A 23,221-nucleotide genomic window follows, 5' to 3' on the forward strand; every position below is an offset into this window, starting at 1 on the left:
ATTACAGTGTGTATATATATATATATATATGTATATATATATATACACACACACACACACACACACACACGTATATTATGTATACATATGTGTGTGTGTGTGTATATATATATATATATATATATTTATAGTTAGATTGCAATATAGATATGTAAGATCTGTCTCAACCTCTAAAAAATTAGGGCATATAATGTGTGTAGAATCTGTCTCAAGCTCTTGAACTCAATACATGTACATCCCCAAAGTGTCCAGGAAAATATGTCTATAATAGATAAGCAATGTACTAGTACATTAAAGTGAATATTTTATATGTTAAATTGAATAGCTAAAGAATGTGCTAATTAATTATCTGAGCTATTCTGAATGAGCTATATTAGAAAACAAGATTGTCTGTTATTTATTCAAGATTTTGTTTGCATTACAGTCCAAGGTTTTTCCTTTATGAGCTGTCTTTTCAGAGATACAAATTTCCTGATCATATCATTGGATGGACAAGCAACTGGTCAGGAAGGGAGAGAGGATTACACCTTGCCAAGCCAGCTAACATTCTAATTCACACTTGATGTTCCTGACCTCCAAGTTGCTTTTAGTTTTCTAAAGGCCTTTTAGTTCCCTAGTTAATAATAACAATTTCTCCTCTATATTTATTCTGAAGTATGTAGAAATAAAAATTGAAATAAATTAAAGGAATTATACTAACATTTGTAGCAAATGGAGACTTCTGCTGAGTGTGGCCACCCCGAACCCAGAAATAGCTTATACTTCCTTCTCTTGGAGAATTTTTATTCTAAAAATGTATTTCTATTAAGGACATCTCTGCTGGGTTTCCCCCCATTGCTTCTATATATTCCATGCCCTGCCTTTATAGCATCTTCTTAGTATAGTTTTAAAAATATATATATGCCATTTTATTTTCTCCTTAGCCAACTCTCTCAGCAGAAAAAGCTTTAACCAAGGATTAATTCTTACACTTTGTGTAAAAGTTCGGTATGAATTCAGGTATAGTGATCAACCTGGTTTCTTACTGTTTCTGTTCTGTTGATTCATTTGCTTTAATTGGACCATTAAATTTAAAAAAGGGACTTCTGTGTTTAGCTCTGTGGGTTTTAAAGGGCAAAGATGTCACGGAGCCCAATCTCTGGTCTGTGTTTCTCAGAGCATACCTGAGCAATTTCTGAAAGGTTGATCTCACTCTGAGGACTAGTCACCAAAAATGAAAGAAAGAAAAAAGAAAAGAGGGGAAAAATGGATGAGAAAAATATCCCTTTTCCGACTACCTGTGATTTCTGCACAGAACAAACACAGAATAAGACTCAGAAATGGGCCAGTGAGTATGCATCTAGGACCACATAGGTGTTCCTCAGTGTCTGCAGCTGCAGCTTCTACTTTGAGCCTGCTGAAACTTGATTCTAAGTGGCTCTGAAAAGCCACTGAGGAGTTTGTGTTAGCCAGAGGCCACTAAAGCTGCCATCCCCAGCTGAGTGATGCTCTGTTCAAACTGGGCATAAACCCAATTTGAACAGAGAATCTGTTTTCTTCCCTGCAGTTTCAAAGGGCACATTTCTGTTTGCTCCCTCATGTGCAGGGGTAAACTGGGAACAATAATATTCATTTATAAAAGAAATAATAATGTTAATTATTATAACTAAGTGCTAGTAAATACCTAAATAGCAGCGATATGGAAGTGTATGGGTATCTGAAGTGCCATGTATTCTAGTCCCTGCTTAAGAGAAGTACATTTGTCAGAAATTATTTAACATTCAAGAACTAAATGCTTTAAGTACAAAAGTAACACAGAGCATTCTGGATATTCTCCAATTAAAACATTGTGAGATACCTATATCCTTGTGAGCTCTTATTCAACACAGTCTTGAGTTAACTGAATATTTCCCACTCCCATTATTTCTTCTGTCTTATTGTGTTCTCATCTCGTTCTAATTCATATACACACACACACATACACACACACACACACACACACATTTTGGATAATTCCTTAAATTTTTCCAGACATTCTTCTAGCAATGCTTTTTAATTTTCATTTTCTGATTTGCAATGTTGGCACTCTAATACAAAGTTCACATCCTGGACCAAGCCTTCTATTAGTGGATGTCTGGGCAGACTCCCAATAAAGCTGAGCAGCTTCAGTATCATTAGTGGGATGATGGTATTTCAGTCCTCTTCCTTTCATTCCTCTTTAGTTTACTATCAGTGCCACTGAGCTTAATGAACCAAAACGCCTGCTCATGCATTAAAAACGGAGAGGAGCATTCTGCCCTGGAAAAAAAAAATGCTATGTTCTATTTTCTACAGCAGACTTTTTTTTTTTTTTTTTTTTTTTTTTTTTTTTTTTTTTTAGAAAACATTAAGTAGGAAAGGAAGCATGAGAGTATTTCTGTATTAGAGGGATGTTAGGAAAGACAGTTGGAAATTTTCAAATAATGAATGTACAGATGTGCAAATACAGAGTGGTCTCAGAAATAACATGTATTTGTAATAATCTGAAGTCATTAAAAATACTATTAGTAATTGCTGTTGCTATACATAAGTAGTAATTATACTTGTTTTAATAAATTCAATACTAATATACTCAGAAGTGACTATTTTATAGGAATTATGCTAGATTATTACCTAGATCTTCCATTCATATCTTTATTTATTTCTGATTTTATAAATAGATTAGATGCTGAAATAGAGGCAAAATTCTAGCATACCGCTTTTGCTAAAATTACTGAATACTTAGTTGTAAAATGTGTCACTTTTCTACATAACAAGAATATCTGAAAACAATCTATGTTTGCAGACCTAATATTCATCATATTGCTTGTAAATTAAAGAATGACTATATGCATAATGTGGATTATAATGATCCATTAAGATACAGGTACTGCTCTGGAATGTTGGCCCCTTATGTTCTGGCTCCTTATGTTGTGACCCTTTATGTTACATCAAATCACTGTGGCATGGTTTTCCTGATCTTGGCTTGCAAACACCTCTGTCTGTTATGCTAATTCATTTTACTCACTTGCATCTCAGTGAAAGGGAAATAGGAGACCAGCAACTTAAAACTGGCAATTTCATCAACTATATATTCATCTAACTTGGCTCTGCTGCACACTCAGGAAATGGACAGAAAACAGGGAGGAGACTTTTGAAGAGAAAGGTAGGCCTTAAGCATAGATATTTTTAATAGAAGCTGAGGCAAAGGGAATAAAAGGCAGGATACAGAAAGGAAGGGTAGAGAAGGGGAACTATCTTGTAATTTTGCTTCATTTTTTAGTAAACAAACTTGCTTTTGCCTTTCTACACCAAGAAATACATTGTACAGCTTTTTTAAAAAAAATTTTCCCAACATTTGGAATCTCTTAAAAGCAGTCCGTTCTCCTCCTTTTGAGAGCTGTGATTTTCCTACAATAATTTTCTATAATTGTGCCAAAGAACTAAAAATAAAAATGACATGAGAAGTTTTGCCACAGTGAGAATCACAAGCTCAATTGTAGAAATGAGTCATCATCTTTGAGTTTCAGGAAGATATATCCAGGTTAGGAATTTCACTGTTCTGATTGCCTTCCTCCTGCCTGTGCTGGTTGAGATATAGTCTATGGTACGGTTATCAATAACCGCTAGGAACTCTGGCCATAATCGAGTAGATAGCTGTAAAGTACTATCGTATTGAGAAAGTAAATGTGGTAAGAACCGTAACAGGCTGAGGTTTATTGAGAAAGTCCTGATTACTGTGCAGGCTGAGTACCTTCTGATCCAGGGCCAAGGCTGCACAAAGCAGTTATAGAATTTATTGGATTTATTTAAACTAAACACATATCTAGCTCTCTTCATTTTATTTCTCTTCATCATGCAGCAGAACATACTTTTTTTTGGTTTATCACAAAACTTCTGTCTGTTCCATCCTTTAAGTCATTTGTCACACTTCTCAAGGTCACTGGAGAGCCTCATAGGAAAAGTGTTGGTGTGGATTGATTGGTTCTGTGATGTTTATGCCTATAGGTGCTGGTAAATGAGCCTTTTGTATTTTCAACAAAGTGACTAAAGAACAGGGAAGAAATAAACTTGTGAATCCTGTTAAGAAACTTGAAGTATTCTCCCTGTAGACTTTATTTCCTTATATCCCAAGCCCCTTTTCACTTACTGTATGTTGCAAATGAGGACTTTACCCTAGGATCCCTAGTACAAGGAGAGTAGACACTCTGTTTCTAGAATTAAAACATTCAGCAGTATATTAGTCAACATACACTCTTTTTCTCTTTCTGCTACTGCTCTATTGTATTCTGAGAAACACATTCCATCAAACAAAGTTCTCTCCTGCTGAAACCCTGTTTAACTTAACTATGTACATCAATTTCTGGTGAAGAGAAAAAAAAAAAAAAAAAAAAAAAGGAAAAGTGCTCCAATTCTGTGAAGCAGAGGAAACAGTGTGTTTGAGAACAGCATTTGGATGTATCTGTTTATTGAATTTAATCAAGTACATATCATCTGGGTAATGGTTTCTGGCTTTTCTTAACTATTCAGTAAACAGAAAGATATGCAAGAAAATACATCATTTCTAGCAACTATGGGCTTTATTTTGTAATTCTAAGACAATCTCTGATATCTGGAAATAATTAGGTTTATGAATTCTCCATGTTACCAATAAAAGATGTTGGGTGATAGGTGGAAGAGAAAAAGACTCCCTCCAGGTGAGGCTACAGCCCTATTTCTTCCTTTCTCCATGGCATCATGATTACATTGCTTTCAATGTGCGTCAGTGATGACATTTTTCCCAGCTGAATTTTTTAAATGTCAGATTCGTTGAATTATGATTTGCATGCAGCAAAAGCCACCCTTTTAGGAGTGTTCTATGAGTTCTGACAAACACACAGTCGTGGAACCCAAGACAGTTAATTATGCTCAGCTTGACGAAACTTCTTTTTCAAGTTTCAAATAGGCTCCTTCTTGATTCCAGGCCTTCCTTTTGTTATGGGTTATTCTATAAAACTTACTATTGTAAATTATTTCTTTCCTAATCTTATATGTAGTTTTTGCCCTTTTGAGAACCCAGAATCACCTTTCTCAAGGACTAGAAACCATCCTTTTGAAATGTACTCACCAGGAAAGATGGTACAACTATCTCCTAGTTATCCTGAGAAGTCAAGAGACTCACTATGATAAAAAGCCAATTAGCAAACTCAGATAGCCTAACTACATTGACCAGCCTCCCACCTAAAGTCATCCAGTACTTTTCCACTAGCTCATCCAAGAGCTTTAAATTCTCCTGCCCTTTGTTTCAGTGAACTTCTGGTTCCATATCCTTCACCTATTGCAATAGTTTTAAATAAAATCTCCCTTACTTCTTTAATTCTGGTGGTTCAAGTTTCCTCTAATATACCACTATTACAATAAGTTATGGAACATCAATATTACCAGTGAAATGCCCTGTGCTCCTTTGTAGTTAATATCTTTCCTCAAGTTCAAATCCTGGCAATTATTCTCACTTTTGTCCCTATAAGCTTTGCTTTTTCCAGTTTGTCAGTGAACTGAAATCCCACAGCATGTTGCCTTTTGCATCTGATTTGTTTGTTCACTTATCATAACACTATTGAGATTCAATATGCTTCTGCATGCATCAATGGTTTATTTTTTATTGCTGTAAAGTATTACACTATATACTACCACAATTTATCTATTTTTCCAATTCATATTTAGAATTCGACTTTGGCTTTCGTTGTATCAATACTTGTCTTATTTAAGATATTACTCATCATACTCTGTTTTCTAGATATATCCTGAATTGAGATTAGACTTGCCAAAATGGATTTTGCTTTTTCCTTCCCACGAAAAGCTGAGATTTTCCATGGTCTCAACTAAAAGACTTCTTATATATCTAGGTCAATAAAAGAATAAATAAACCAGCCACCACTTTGAAAACAAAAATAAAACTCTTGTAAATTTTTAGAAAAAACAACGCATGTTTATAAATTGCTCAAAATTAAACAGCAATGTGAGATTTGATAAAATTTTATCATAGCCATTTTTTTTGCATAGATGTTGTGTCCTAAATAGTCATCAAGTAAAAATTGAGGTAATTCAGCCAGATAGTACACTTCAAAGCAGCTTAGCTTCCAAGCCAAAAATATATAATTATACACCCATAGAATAGGGGTATTAGACTATGAGATAAATGTGAAAGAATATAAGCTGCTTCTTCAAAATATGCTTTAAAAATATTCCTATTTCTGTATGTGGGCTAAACTTACATATGTAGTATATATTAGATGTGTGAACTTCATTATTTCAGAATTCATTATAAACTTTGCATGCATTATGCTTTGTGTTTCTGTGGGTTTTGCTGTTGTTTCTTGTCTACTTCTCAGACTTTATCTGGCACTGAGTAGAATTACATGGGAGACTATGAATCCTGGGCATTAGGGGACTTGGTCTTCTCAAGCTAGAAAAAAAAAATTCTTACTAAAAAGTTTCCTATGGCATTCCCATCACTTTTATTCCAATTCTATAATGTAAACATGTAAGCTGGCATTTTAAAACATTAAATAAGAAAAGATTTAACCAAATTATTTTTTTCTGCTAGTCTCATGTTACCCTCTCATGTGGTATCATTCATGGTTTAGATCAATATTCTCCCAAGAATGAGTTATATGGTATAGGTGTTCTTCGAATGTGATTTTTCTAGTTACATGATTTTACAAGTGAGTGAGTTAATCAAATGAAGATAGATCAACTGACTATGTGTGTGTTAAATGTATGTATATGGAAATTCATTTGTGAAACACCAGGAGGAAGTATTGATAGCAAACTTTCTAACCTTTTTCAGTCTAGACAAATGATTCTGTAAACACAGGTGAGCAAATGCTGGTCTGGGACTGGGAGCTGACTTGAAAGAGAGGGAACTGATGAAGTAGAACAGTATGTATCACACTGAAAGTCAGAAGGCTGGTGTCAATCCTGGACTGGCTGCCATCTTTGTCAGGAGTCCTAGATTGGTGACTCAGAGCACAGCCTGTGTGCACTTGAATCCTTTACAGAACCTTATTTCCTAAGATGACTTTGTGCTAGGTACCTCTCTATGTCCTCATCTATTGAATCGTAAACAAGGAGTTGGAGATTTTACCTCAAGGAGTTGTCAGTTCAGTTGATATAATAAAAGTGTTTTTGAAAAGTACCTGATAAATGATAAGTTGTAAATATGAGTCACCTTTTTCTTTCTTTTAAACCAGTGGGTTTTTTCCTTCCCTCCCTCCCTCCCTCCCTTTCTTTCACATACTTATTTTGGGCAGGGGATTGAACCCAGGGCTTTGCACATGGTGGCTTAGCACTATGCCACTGATCTACACCCACAGCCATTATCATTGGTTTTCAAACTTTGAACCTTGACACACAATGACCAACCCACACTGTGACACAGTATAAAAACACAAATAGGAAAGTAAATACTCCAAACCTATAGGTTAAGTGAAATAATTCTTAGTTATGCTATACATCATAGGGTATAATATTTTCTGTTCTCATTCTCTTTTTTTTTACTTATTCTCTTTGTCTCCTTACTCTCTTCCATTCTACCCAACTTATTCTATCCTACACAACTTACTATATTCTGCTGTCTTCTGTTCCAATAAAAACAAAAAAAACAAAAACCTGTCTTGATCCTCAGAATGCAAGACACTAATTTTCCTCTATGGCCTGCTAAGCATCATTAAAACTCTACCTTCAATCCTTTTATCTATACTCATTAAAAAACTTATTGGATTTGAAATGTTTTCAAAAATTCAGATTTAGAGTCTATCCCTGAGCTGCTGAATAAGGATCTGCTGGTGTTTTTAGCCCCAGAATCTTTCTCTATTTCTCTCTCATATATACGATTCTGCAGACAATGAATGATCTTTTAGATTTCTTCTAATTCTACAGTTAAAAAAAACACTTAAAAAGTAAAAAATTAAGCAGAAGCCTTCTCTTTAAGATTTAGTTTGTATTCAATAAATACAACACATACTTATATTCTGACATAAATTCGCCATCTAAACAGATCTAGAGAAAATAAAAGTTCAAGAAATTATTCCTCAATAATTAGGATAATTCCACGTAGCTTCCTGCATTTGTCAATAAGTATTAACACTCTTAAAGTTATTAAAAGTAACAACTAAAAACAAGTCAAAGTTTATTTATATAGCTTATGTTGTCACTTTCATTGGCATAGATGAGTTATTTGAAACATTTAAAATTGGTCTAACATTCTTCTGCTTGAATCTGTTCAATAGAACAGATAAGAGCAGTTATAATTCTACCTACATTCTAACCAGTGTTTGATGACACAACAAATGGTATGTCAGACCTTCTGAAATAGTCATTACTTGAATGTAGAGTATAACAATATTTATGTTTTATAAATATTCAAATGTCATTGCAAACATAAAAGCTATTTCATTGTTAGGATTTCTGTAGTGTGGATCATAATTTAGAACATATTTACAAATCTTATACATATGATCAGTTATTAGGTACATTATTAGTTATCACATATTAAAACACCATTTTAAATGAATGTTTTAGAATTAAAATGAGGATTTTATAGTGTGAAATACTTATGTAAAAATATTTAACTTGATTGGACAATATGTACTTCTAATAATTGGTAGTTGGAGTTTCCATCAGATATCCAGATTATTTAAAGAGTTCACAATCAGCAATAAATGCAAATAAACTTCCTTCATTATTACTTCAATAAGCACACATTTCTAAAAATCACAAGGAAGTTTTTTTTTCCCATTTCTATATGTTCTATGACCATGAATTCTAGAAGTATTCAAATACAAGGCTTTCTGGCAGGCTTTCTCATTAGTGTCCATGTACATGGACATAACCTTCTGACAACTCTACATAATTATGTTAATCCCACAAGCAAATGCTTGAGGGCTTTAATCAAAAGAGATGCCACCTCAATTGCTTTAAAATGAACTTGGGAGGTGGCTGTATCTTTCTCTGATTCTCACAGTCCTGTATAATGCATTGTCATTTTATGAATGAGCAAGGCTTCCATATTCATTCAACAGATTTATACCCTTTTTATTCAACCTTTTGGGGGTTTTGTTAGTTTGTTTGTTATATTTCCATATCTTCAGGATCTTTTGGTGATAGATGCCATGGTTGTCACTTGTTTGAAAGGCTCTTTCCCCTCTTTTACTGTACTCCGTTCTCTCCACAAACAGCTGTATCACACCTGTCATTCTGAATGGTAAAGATGTCTTTGGCTGGTAAAACTGTGCCTGTGGTGCACAGAGTGGCGTTAAACAACTAATTAGCAGAAGTTGGGCCGTCATAAGGTTTGGGGCTGTCCATCAAGCCTGTGACCACTGCTGACACCATCAGCAAAACTGTCAAAAGTGGTTCTTCCTGTGAATACAACCAAGTCCACTTGTTCTGTGGTGAAAAAAGAATTGGCAGAATGTGTTTATTAAAAAGTAAAAGAAGGTGATGGCCAATCTTTACATAGTGTTAAGTAATTGAAAAAATACCAAACTGCTAGAAAATTTATTAACTGATTCATTTGTATCTGTTGAAGAAATATAGGAAATTGAGCTTAAAACTTCTTCATAAAGCTACCTACATTATTCAAGTACATTATTAAACCTTTGAAAAACAATACTGAGGTGCATATCTTTTAGTATTTAGGGACGGCATGATAACAGAATTAAAGCAGGAATATGTACTTATTTAGTGAGCCAACTGTTAACCAACATGCTTTCTCTACTGGTTGTTATATATGCAATCTTTCCCAGTGAGTGACTGAGATGTAGCACGTTATTCATCATTTTTCTCAATTCATTGCATTTTTAGGGCAAATCTGTATGTTACCAACAATAAAAATATTTTGATATGTCATGAATTATTTCTAAAATATGTATGCAAGAATATGGGCATTTAATGTGTGAGGGCGTCTTTGGGTATATATTTTAACTGGTGAGATATTTTAGGAAAGTCTTGTTTTTATGAAGAAAATGAAAATAAACTGATTTATTTTAATTTAGTTAATTATTAGTAAAATAAATTATCAATGTAAATACCTTTACACTCTCAAATGTTATGACACAAAAATTATAATTGCAGTGAAGTGATTCACTCATTGATTATTTTAATTTTTTAATCACCTACAACACCTTGTCTAAAGACTAACATTTATTTATCAAAAACTATGTATACCAGACTATTATAGTCCATCAAGAACAAGAAAATGCAGGTATATGATATTCATAATATAGCAAAAACAGTATGTAGTGTATTTTTTTAGAAAACAAAAGATAAGACAAAAGCAAATAAGACTAAAGAAATGAATGGTTTGGTTTTAATTTTCTTTTTGTGTTTGACGAGAAAAGATAACATTATCATTTTCATTCTACTCTGTGCCATTGCTTGGTGACTTAGACTCCAACCAACAGGAAGGGGTTATATTTACCTTGGAAACTATTGTCTTGAAATAGGTTATGAATGTAAAATTTAATACATATAGTAATATGTAACAGAAATAGCTTTTTTCATTTACGTTCTCTTCCCACACACTCTTCTTAATCACCATATGACATATTTGTATTCTATTATTTCCCTTATAATATTTGATACAAATGATATTTTTATGAAACCAATCGAAATTTAACTTGTATGAATTTATTAATCCAGAAAAACTTACATTATAAATTTATATAAAATGTCAGAAATATGTTCCTTATCAAAATGGGTTTCTCAGTTTTGCTGGGGAGATTTAAAGTAGTGGTCCATCCTAGGATATCTTAATCAACCATCTGCACCTATGAATTTCACATCCATGAAAACTGCCACCTTTCCAAGGTCTGGCAGCTAAAATTCACACTCATTTTAAACCCTTCCTTCAATCTTCCTAACTCTTAAAGCTAAGATTTCCATCTGACATTGATTTTCGGATTTCATTTCTACAAGGGAAGTCTTATCTCAAAAACTCATACACTGAACACCAAACCATTTTGTAAAAATTCCTTAGCTCAAGCATCAAAAACAGTGACAGGGAACAGCTACTCATACTGAAATGCAGCCTTGTGTAAATTCCAATAACTATGAGATATTTTCATATAGATTGCAGAATATAGACAGTAAAATCTCTGTTTGTATTCTGTGCTGTTTCATAGTAAAGAAACCGGATATAGCAGGAGGGAAATGAAAATAAAATTTATAGAGCAAAGATGTTTAGCAAAGTAGATATTCATTTAGGTCTCAAAATAATACATACTTTTTCTTTTCTGTGGTTTTCTTTTAACCATTTTGGTACTCTGGGTATCAGATGACAGAGGTATGCCAGGAAGAGATATCTTGAACATGACAGTTTGAATTCCACACTTTATTTGAATCCTGATTTAAGAAAGAGCTTCAAATATGAACCATTTTCTTTGACACTTGCTTGGAAAACCACTTTTTATGCAGTTTGACAAGAGAATCATTATATCACTCCAAGATCAGAAATCCAAATCAAATTCTATTGCTATCAATAGTTATCACTTTGACCTAGATCAACTATTCTTTCTCCTGTCTTCAGGTTGTACCTCAGTAATATTATTATGTAATTTCTGACAAACACCTGTGAGAGTTTGTATGTTTGTAGTTAAGACAGCATCACATTAGTTATCTTTGCAATTTTTGAACTTGTGATTGTTATTATATTTCAACCCCACTAACTAATGTCTGAATTTTGATAAGTTACATAACCTCTATGTCTCAGTTTCCCCATCTGCAAAATAAGAGTAATAATTATACCCACCTAATAGGGTTGTTGTCAGGGTTAAATAAGCAATATTTCAATAATTATAAAATAATATTCCATTTTCCAACATATCTCAAAGCAAGATGCATCTTAAAGAAATCATAAATAAGCATTTATCAGGATTTAATTGCTTACATTTTTCCGTGTTGGCAATAAGTTGTAGAATTATTATATTTAGTGATATATTAGAAGAATGATAGCAATTTATATAAAATTTTTAGAGTAGTGTCTAGGACAAAAATATCTCAATAGCTGATGTGAACATTTCTCTCTAAATGATGACTATCATACCTAAATTAAAAGTGATAGATTAAGAATGATAAGTTAATGATAAAAATCTTGCTAGTTATATCAGTCTACATATAACACCTATGTTCAGTGAGAAATTGAATACAAATATAAGCACAAACATACATGTACATTCTATTTATCTATCTTTGGATCCTCAGTATGAGAAGCAGCATATATGTTTTATTAATTGTTATTAGAATAGATAACCATGTGATATAACTTCTTGTAAGTACCTCATTGTATTGTGCAGCAATGTGAATATACATAAAACTATTGAACAATACACTTAAAAATGGCATAGATGATAAATTACGTATTTTTCAACACTGTTTAAAAACAAAATAGAATGAAAGATCACAAATTTCTATATCCAGCTGTGGCAGAATAATTGGTTACTGAATTGCTCTCCTAAAATAATGGAAAAAGAAAAAAAAACTGATTTTTCCACTTTATTGTAGATGAATCCATTATTTTTTAAAAAAGTAATAGTTTTTTAAGGTGAAACAAGCATGGAAATATATCAAATTGAGGAAAAGTAGTTTAAAAAGGAAAAGATCAATTAAACTGCCAATTTAACTAAATTACACCAGGAAACAGTGTCTCCTCTGTCTACCTTTAGTAAACGTGGATGAACAAAATCACTCCTCCAAAGAGATGTGCATATGCTTTAGCTCAATTAAAAAAAAAAAAAAGGAAACTTCTAAGTCCAAAAGAAAGTCATCCATTAATTTCTCCAAAACTAGGTTTAGAAAAACATCATTTTTTATTCAGTGTCAAAAATAACTATTTAGTAGTTGGACCATTAACCCAGAGAAAAAGTTTACTATTGATTTTTTTTCTAAAAGTATTTACTTAAAACTACTGTAAACACCAATATTAAAATGTGATCATAAAAGAGATCAGCAAAGAAAATATCTATAAAAGTTAACAGAGCATTTAAAATTATGAGGAAAATGCAAATCACTCAGTACTAAGATGGTCTCAATAGAGATACAGCATACCTCGTAATGGCTTTCTTCACTCTCCTGAATGTGGAAACCCGCAGAGCTGGGACAATTCTGAGGAGTGACAGGAATATTGTCACTTTTGCTGTGTGAGTTACACTGAAAGAGATTACCAAATAATTGTGACAAACCACTCTACGTTTAGAGTGTGTACTGATGTCTACTGAGAGACAAGACTGTTTGCTATAAGCCTAATAATGGAATGCCATTGGAGCTAACACGTGTCTACACTAGTAGATACATGCATTATTAGCAAACTTTTATAAAAAGCTAAAAAATATCCTCCAGATAAACAAATTGTCAAACTGTTTTTACAAAACTGAATATATGGTTTTCTATTTTTAAAGCAGTATTTATCTATCTATTTATTTATTTTTAAAGACTTTTTTTTAGATGTTGATGGACCTATATTTTATTCATTTATTTATTTTCATTGCCGAGAATAGATCCCAGTGCCTCACACTTGCTGGGTAAGCGCTTTAACACTAAGCCACAACCCTAGCCCTTAAAGCAGTATTTATTTATGAAATGTATGACTTCAGTAGGTAATTACAGGGTGCTACTCTGTGGGAGGTAGGACCTAAGAGCTTGATTGATATTATATACATATTCACTTCTAAAATAGATATCAAAATTATTCCACTTACCGATGGTAATATGAGAGCATAATATTATATTTTCCCACAAGGCCATGTTCATATTCTTTTTTTTTTTGCCAACTATTCCTTATTTACTCTTATAGCACACAAAGGCCTTTATAAATGGTATATGTGAAAAAGATAAAACTGATAAAGTTTAGTATCTTAAAATATTAGTTCACTTTTCCTGTTCTAAATATAGTGTATTTTTTAAAAAACAATTTAACTAAAATAATTCACTTGGAAGTGGATGTGAATTATAAAGCCTAAGATATTAAATTATGCTTGGCCTTTCTCTGTAAAAATGTTAAAATGGGTGCTTTCCATATTCCTTGGAAGAGCTTTCCATATGAAAATAAAACATAAACTTCTAAGTTCTTTGTTTCCTTCTTCCTTAAATCTCTGTTCACAGTGTCAAGACAATATATATTTATTGGGGGGGGTACCAGGGGTACTCAAACCTTTAGCCACATCCCCAGCCCTTTTTTATTTTTCATTTTGAGACAGGGGCTTGGTAAATTGCTTAGGGTCTCCCTAAATTGCTGAGGCTGGCTTAGAACTTGGGATCTTCCTGCCAAAGTCTCCTGAGCTACTGAGATTATAGGTATGTACCACCTTGCCCAGCAAGGCAATACATATTTAAAGGTATTGCTTCTTGGTCATTTGTATGGCATAACTTTGTAATATCTAAGTTTTCTACTTTAATAAAAAGATATTGTGGTTCCTCCAGAAGAGGTGCATCATTTACATAGATCCTTTCTTCTTCCATAAGATACAATACATGCACGCACATGTTTCTATATTAGGGGGAAACAAACTATTTTTGTCATGTTTTCTCTTAATAAAATGTTACTTTGCCCATCTCAGAACCCCAGCTGCACGCATGCCAGGCAAGCGCGCTACCGCATGAGCCACATCCCCAGCCCCCACAACTCAACTCTTAAACTTCAAACAGCCATATTATAAACCTTTTATCATGAAAAATACTTTTTATGACTGTCTCCTTACAAATAACTTGATTTCAATCCTGTTCAAACTGGCCTCCTCTAGTAACTCTATGCAGGTAATTTAGTGAATGCAAGGACATTTTTGCTTGCAACTTGGATAACATTTATACATAGTTTGTATAATTGTTGTTTTTGATCTCTTCCATGCTCCTAAGTTTGTCTGGACAACTTCATTGTTACCTATGAGGACCTTTCTTGGCTCTCTTCTCCATAGCATAAAAGTGGGGGTATGCCTTAAAAACAGTTTTTTTTTTTATCCTTAATGATTCTGGATATTTTAATTAGTCAAATTATGTCCTGGTCTCCCCTCATAGGTATTCATGCTGATTGATTTTTTTAAACATCTCATTTATTATGCAGTTTTTCTTCTAAGAAACATTTTCTAAATTCCTGTGTCCCAGCAGTTGTTCACACAACTGTTCTATCACCTGGGGAGCATCTTAAAAATGTCAATGACTGAGCCCTGCCTCACACCTCTTAAATTAGAGCACAGGCATAAGTATTTTTTAAATACTCAGGTAATTCTAATGTGCAGCCAGAGTTAATCCCTGGGTTAAGATTAAAACTTCTATGCTCCTCAGGATACTATTTTGAATCTTGGACTCTTCTTTCAATCTGATGTCTTTCTCCTTAGTGTTAGTTCTTTCTTTAACTTGTCATATTTTGGGTTTTTTTTCATGGATATATCATGTCTTTGAACCTAAAAACAACTTTTACCTGCATAATACTTTATACCTTCACATGAAAGAAACAATATGTCAAACATAGAATTCTCTGCAGATAAGTAGGAATCCTTTAACAGATGGGGAATAGAGAGATTGAGAAATATTCATTGCCATTTAAGCAAGAATTTGCCCAGTAAAAGCACTCCTAAGTGACAAGACTTGGGTCGTTCCCGCTCTGCTAACATCTCCCTCAATGGGTTCATCTATTTGCACATTCACTCATTTATTCTGGTCATTTGCTCTTTGGCTGATATTGAATCATTTGCTGATTGCATACCATATTAGGATTTTACTAGCTTATCAAGATATGGCATTTAATATCCATAATAGTCCCACCCTAGCAGTGAAACGATACATGGAAACAGATTGCAAGGAAGAAGAAATAACTAAATTAGATTTGAAACATGGTTAGAGTCTTGAAAGACCAGCTGATCAGAAGAGAATGGTTAGCATGCATTCAAGACACAAGGACCTACATATACAAAGGCTAGAAAATGAATTATCAAGAGCCACGAGAAGTTTCATAGTAGTTCAACCACAGAGCATGTGAAGATGGATTTAAGCATAGACAGAAGTCATTAGTGCATTAAAATCAACATAGAACCAATGAGACATTATAGAATTGGACTTCATATAAGGGGTGACTACCCAGTGAGGGTGCCATTATTTCTTTGCTTCCAACCATACCTCAAAGAAACATGAAACATGAGCAAAATGAATGTATTTGCAATAGGACTGTGACACTGAGAAAGTTCTCCCACCCCAGCAAAATTCTGCCAAACCTCTCCTGTGTCTAATTTTGGTGCATCCTCTACTTGCAGAATAGTGAATGCTAAATTCTCAAAGAAATTTTTTAACCCACTGTTACTTCCTCACTTTTTAGAATATTTGAGAGTTATGATGTAAATTGCTTCTAGGAATTACAAAGCTATAAGTCAGAGCAAAACAATTAAAGTATCACTGAAAATAATATTTTGAGATCAAATATTATAACTAGCCAAAACATTAAGGAAAACAAAATCTAAAGGAAAAAACAACTTAATCACAATGAATCCTTCCAAACAAGTTTCTACCTCAGGAAGAGTTGCTATCTAAAACAGATTTATTTTAAAAATTTCAAGATTTTTTTCCACCAAAAATGTTTACTGTTTGCCAAATTAAAAATGAATGACTATATAATGAACTATGCTTAAAATGGATTTGCTAAATCAGATTTAATATTGCTAGGATAATATGGAAATCAAACTTGAGAGTTCTGCAGCTCAATAACAACAATCATATTAAATGGAAATTACTGAAACTACATTTGTTTTATACTTTAAAACCCATTTGATACTTTCCTTTACCTGTGATTGATAGCCTGTATTTTAATATATGGATAAATCTTGCTTTTCCACAACACCTATTGAACTCCTTGTGAAAATTGTTGTTCACTACCTATAGAAATACCCACTCAAACTTGCCACATAAACAGGTACTGTAGCTCTTTTATTTTTGACACAAATTCCTAAGAATGCAACTCATAGCTACAATATCAAGAGGAAAAAAGTCAACCGTAGCAAAGCAACAAAAGGCTTATGAAAATCACATAATCATAAATAAGACACAGCTATTTTCTTTGCTAAAAAAGGTGGTTCTTTACATTTTTCACCCATCTCTTGGGGAGCAGCAATATGCACTATTATTCCACAACTCCTCCTACCTCCTTAAAAACTCAAGGTTGTTTGATAAAAATCAATGGCACTGTTATAAAATTCTTAGGATCATTATAGAAGTAGTAGCTTCATATTTTGTGCTATAGGTTTCATTAAATAACAATTCTATTTGTTAAAAAACTCCCACTGAAATGTTATTTCTTCCAATTTTAACAAATAAGGATTTCTTTCATGAAGAAGTATAAAACATTCTTAAGAGTTTTGATACAAAAATTCTGAAGGAAAAATTCACATTTGCCGAAAAGAATCTATATTGAAGAATTTCCTACACTTAGTGTCTCCAATTTCTCTCCATCCATTTAGAGAGATTCACTTGTATCAGATGTTTCACCACCTCTATCCCACTGAAATTGCTCTACCCATGAACAACAAGGATTCTCATGTTCATAATTCAGAGGTCAATTCTCAGTCCTCACCTAACTTAAAATACTGGCCACTCCTCTCATTTGGATGCATTTTTATCACTAGCTTTCTAGGATACCACCCACTAAAGGTTCCTTCTCTTTTCACATGTTCTTTCTGGAATCATGTGGAAATTACTTAGCTGTTTATGTAGTTATTAAAAATTAAAGGACTAGAAAATATGAGGCCTGACCACTTCTTTAGAAGGTTTTTTTTTCCCCCAATGGTGTTAGTAAGTATGACAGTCATGCACACACAGAACAGTTCCTGGCTGCAAAATTCCTTCTCAAACACACGTGAACAATTTCTAATGCATAAGTAGACAAAGAAAGACCTCTATGCACCTGTCCTAAAAAATGTTATATCAAAACACATACTTTTATAAGTGCTCCAAGAAACAGATTAAATTTATACTCAAATTATGCATAGTAAGTTATTATTTCTGAAAAATTGTTCTAATCATTCAATTTCCTGGAACCCAATCTGTCTCACATCAGGACCTGGAGCCTGTATACACAGCCTTCTACCTAATATTTTCTATATATCATTTGCTTTAGGATAATTTTTCTGCTATCTTTCATCATGATTAGAAAACAAAGTGAATGTGCTTATTGGACTTCATTGAACACATATGTATTCAGCTTGGGCAACACATGCTTTGATTTAAAATGAAAACACAGTATGATAAATGTTAAAACCAAATGTTATACAAATACCTTATCAAATCATAGTAATACAGATGGCTGAAATACTTGTCAATTTTAAGGTAGAGATTGCTTATATGAAATAAGTAAAAGGCAGACCACGAGCAGATAGGAAGGGGAAGCCAGGTGTACATGTAGTATACAGAGCCCATTTATTTTTAAAAATTGTTTGTTTTGTCTCTCATCTTTTTTTTTAATTTAAGGCAACTATCATGAAATATTAGCACGTTTTGATTTTCAGATTTGTGAACATAGGTGTTTTCCTTACTTTTTTTTACTCTTTCTGACCTTTTCAAACACTTGAAACACATACAAAAAAACAATTACTGTGGTTTTGTTAAAAATCTGTGCCATCCCTCTCACAAGATTATTGACAATGGTTTTGAAAGAGCTTAATAACTTTTATATCTTAACGCATGCACCATCAGAAATGAACAACTATGTGCTTGGCAGGTCCCCTCTGATTTGACTCACAATCCATCCTCTCCTTTTTTGGTAGGAAATATTTTTGTAAAACCAGGTTAAGAGCATACTGATGCTTCCTTCTGCTGTGGTACGAGAGCTTTCAGTTCTTTCTCTACCCCCTGTAAAAGTAATTTTGCCTTCTTTCACTTCAAGAGGAGATGTGCTCCTCCTCTTGAGTTTGTTACTGCAGGCTTTGTGTTACGTGCTGGTATCAGTAGTATACTTTATAAATATATTAAGGAAAATAGAATGGAATCACCATGTGACCCAGTTATCCCACTCCTAGTTATATACCCAAAGGACTAAAAACAGCATACTACAGTGACACAGTCACATTAATGTCTATAGCAGCTCAATTCACAATAGCTAAGCTATGGAACCAACCTAGGTGCTCTTCAACAGATGAATGGATAAATAAAATATGGTACATATACACAATGGAAAATTACTCAGCCTTAAAAAAGAATGACTTTTTGACTTTTGCCAGTAAATGGAAGAATCTGGAGACTATCATGCAAAGTAGAATAAGCGAATCCCCAGAAAACCAAAGGCTCAATGTTTTCTTTGCTATGTAGATGTTAACACACAAAAAGGGGTGGGAAAACAGAAGTTCAGCAGATTACACAAACAGGAATTAAGGGAAGAGGGGAGGGATAGGAATAGAAAAGACAGTATAATGAATCTAACATAACTTTCCTATGTTCATATATGAATACATGACCAGTGTAACTTCACATCATGTACAACCACAAGAATGGGAACCTAATTAGAATAAGTTATACTCCATGTACATATGTTAAAATACACTCAATGTTTAAAAAAATTACAAAATCAAAAAAAAGGAGAAAAAAGACTAAATGTTTACAAAATTGTATGATAATCTACATTCATCTATTTTGTTTTGACTTCTTTCTGGGTGATGATTTATTTGCAGTCAGTCATTTTTCTTTTTCATTTTCTATTTTTTTTGACCCCACTAAATGAGCTACTTGAAAATTAGCATTTCTAATACCTAAACTTTATATCACAAATGATATTTCAGAAACAGGTCACAGTGATATTGGAACTTGAAAGTTTTCACAGTAGGAACATTAAACAAAGCAGCAGTTCAGTCATCATGCTTTGCCCCTCCACCTGGCCCCTTAGCAGTTCATGGCAAGAAGTAATTTCACCAGAGTAATATGCTAAAATGTAAGTGAAAAATATTGATTTTATCCACTTCCTATATAAACAAATTAGGTCCTGTTCACTTTTGGGAACTACCACATTCCCCCAAGAGCCGACTTTGCAAAATCAATACTCTTTTTTCATCCGGGGGCAGTAGCCCCATTTCTACACTTATGCAAGGTGACTGGAATCTGCTTCAATACCATCAGGAACCTACCCTCACCCTCCTCATTTTCTGTATGTAAATTCTCTTGATCTTTTTCAGACTCCCCATTTCAGGTCTCCTTTCAATCTAGGGTCACCTTTTTTATTCCTTATTGATGCCTCAGAGGTAGCCCCTCTTCTCTCCTCTCCCTCAAAAATGCTTCCTTTATTTCCTGTTCCAAAAAGCCATTTCCATTTTTAATCCAGATTTGCAGAGAGATTAGCCAGATGGAGGTAGTCACAACTGCTCAATGAACAGTGAGAAGTTGACTATTGCGAGTGGGATTTATGAGAAAACAAAAGCTGATTTTATATAGTATTTTGGCACAGGCCATTAAATAGACCAGTTGGCTCCCTCAATTATAGTCCCTATGATCAACTGAAGTTAACAGATAAAAAGATAAATATCTTATGGTGTACTTTGTTGTTGCAATTGGGCTACTTTTAAAGCATTAATGTGATATTTACCTCGATTTACAACATTATAGTACAATAATGGAAGCCATGTGTTCCAAAACTCTTGATACAGGAAAATTTCATATGCAGAAAACATCTTAACCAATATAAGAAAGGATTTGGAAAAAAAAATCTAAGAATGTGAAATTAAAGTCTGAAGAAATTCAGTCAACTGAATGCCTGATGAAACACTTTTTTTTTCTGGTTTAGAAATCCCACCTTTATATGCTATTCTAAATTTAATGGTCTCTGTCATAGCCGGGCTGACATTTTTTAAGCAATTTTAACAGTTTTATAAAATGTATAGTTGCCAAGCACCATAACCAAGAAATAGCTTTCTCCCTGTGTGTTATTACTTAAATGGTATTTCAGAGCAACCTTTTGTCATAAACATTTTGGTTAGTATAAAGTTTTAGCAAATCTGTGTGTTGTCTGTTCTCTGAGAATGCGAGTTCTTTTTCTTTTTTATGTGTTTATGGGCAAAGCTTTTCTTAAGGGACTATTGACAAGGGCAGAAACAGAGATAAGTGGAGACAGGGATACAACTGGTAGTATAGATATGTTCCAAACATAAACAATCATTCAGATTAGGAAAGGACTAGGCGAATTTTGCCTCTATTTCTGCACACAACATTTGATAAAATTGGGGAATAAGGATAAAGAGTTTTGCATTTTTATAGAATTTTTGAAAATTTGATCAAGAATAAATAAGAGTATTCTGGGTCAAAGTTACTCAGCAGGTCCCTCTAAATGTACAATAGAGCAAATTTTTATGAACGGAATGTTAACTGTGCCAAAGAGACTCAAGGTAGAGGTGCTGGGGTGCTGGGCATGGGAATGGGAGTACAATTTTGCTTAGTAAATAAATACATGGAACTGTAAATCCTTCATAAGCAATCACTGCAACCTCTCTAACTCAATATAGATAAACTAGATGCATTTTTAGGTCATTATTCACCAAGGAAGAACAATGTAAGACCACCTTTATGTAGATCACAAAATCTTAGCTGCCTCTGTAAATATTGCCACACTTTTCTTTAAATTGTTCATAGATGTTATATAGAGTTTTATGCAATTTTTTTTGACCCAGTTGTTATGGACATACATTGAAATAAAATTTCCTCAGAAAGTATACTTCAAATACTAATGATCTATGATTTACAGTCTCTCCATTACTCCCCCCAACTCTTGTTTTATTACCTTACTGTAAAGCTACTTCACAAGAGCAATAATACATTGAAAGCTTTTAAATTCTAAAAAGATTATACATTATATACTGCAGCAGAGCACTGTTAATGTAAGTTGGCGTTGCACATTGCAAATTAATTTTGCATTTTAAATAAATAGAAGCAGGCAATGTGGTACTTCAGAACTTTCCACACACTTACAAAGAGACACATTTTTCAGTGCCAAATTAATTAAGATTATATCCAAAACAATATTTTGCAGATCATTTAAGTTCATTTTTAAAAATTTATTTTCATAAAACCCCTTAGATTTTTTTATACATTTATCACTAAACTGTTTATACCTCAAAAAAAAAACACACTAAAATCTAAATTTCCTCCACACAAATAAAATTAGATTGACTAAAAGCATCCTTAAAAATCCAAGCATAATGAAAGAAGTCCTGTATTAGAAGTGTATGCTGAGAATCTGAGGGTAAATCTTTCTGTTATGTTTTCAAACCGAACAAATTCATGGAATGCTACATAAACAATTGCCTTTGCTTATTTCTACTGGTATTTAATTTTCATTCTAGGTAAGTAATGCTTAAGAAGGTACAAGTAAATGCATTTTTTTAATTGGTTAAAATTTCCAAGAGTTTTGAAAAAGTGCAAAATATAGTATTAAACTAACTTATTAGAAAACAGCACTATAATTTTATAACTTGTTTATAACTAGCATGAATGGCATTAAGATGCATACTTGAGTCTAAAACCAAAGGGAGTCCAGGAACATAATGATGGGCTCTCCATACAGTAAATATTCTATAAAGTAGCAGCTATCCGTGAATTGCATTTATATGTGTGTACACACACATGAACACATGTACCATGCTTATAAATATGTGCTTATATTTGTATTAAGGGAATATTTATTCTGCAGAATTGACTTCATTAATTGAGTATTTTATGAAATATTTTAGCTTACAATATATAAACATGAAAAATTGTATGCTATATAAATATGCATTTATAAATTTATCCATGTGATATAAATAACCATATATTGCAGTAAGTTAATGTAGTTTATATCTAGCATAAATGTACCCTGCATTTTGAGGTAAAATATTTCTGAAAAAAAAATATTCTGAGAATTATAATTGTACTTTCAAGTTTCTCTGGTAAAGAGAAAAATTTAAGTATCTAAATTGAGCTTGTCTTCATGATATGAAAAATACATTAAAAAATAAGCTTTTAAAATAATATTAAACTTGGCTATCTGCATGCCAGTTGTTGGAAACAAGTCTGTAAGTCAACTTTCTGCCAAAGGCATCAACTAACAAATTCAGAGATTCAAATCTAGAGTGCTTTCAAGTAAATTCAGAATTCAAGGCTGTGCCAGTTACTTGAATACTGCCTTTTTAAGGCAGATTCTTAAATAAATTCAATGGCTTAATATTCTTCTCTTCCTGGAAAAATTTCTAAA

General features: G+C 33.1%; 1 protein-coding gene across 4 annotated transcripts in view; it reads right to left on the reverse strand.

The window, feature by feature from the left end:
* PCDH9 (protocadherin 9) overlaps positions 1 to 23,221 on the reverse strand; it is a gene marked incomplete at its 3' end in the record, with an annotated part of 863,939 nt that overhangs the window by 527,748 nt on the left and 312,970 nt on the right. For 2 of the 4 annotated variants that reach the window (XM_081278254.1, XM_081278252.1), the window contains exon 2: positions 13,084 to 13,185. The exons of the other annotated variants lie outside the window; for them this stretch is intronic. In XM_081278254.1, the coding sequence (XP_081134380.1) occupies positions 13,084 to 13,185 (102 nt within the window). The remainder of the gene's footprint in view (positions 1 to 13,083; positions 13,186 to 23,221) is intronic. 4 annotated transcript variants of the gene reach the window in all.

Source organism: Spermophilus citellus, assembly GCF_964194105.1.
Source record: "Spermophilus citellus genome assembly, chromosome: 1".
NCBI lineage: Eukaryota > Metazoa > Chordata > Mammalia > Rodentia > Sciuridae > Spermophilus > Spermophilus citellus.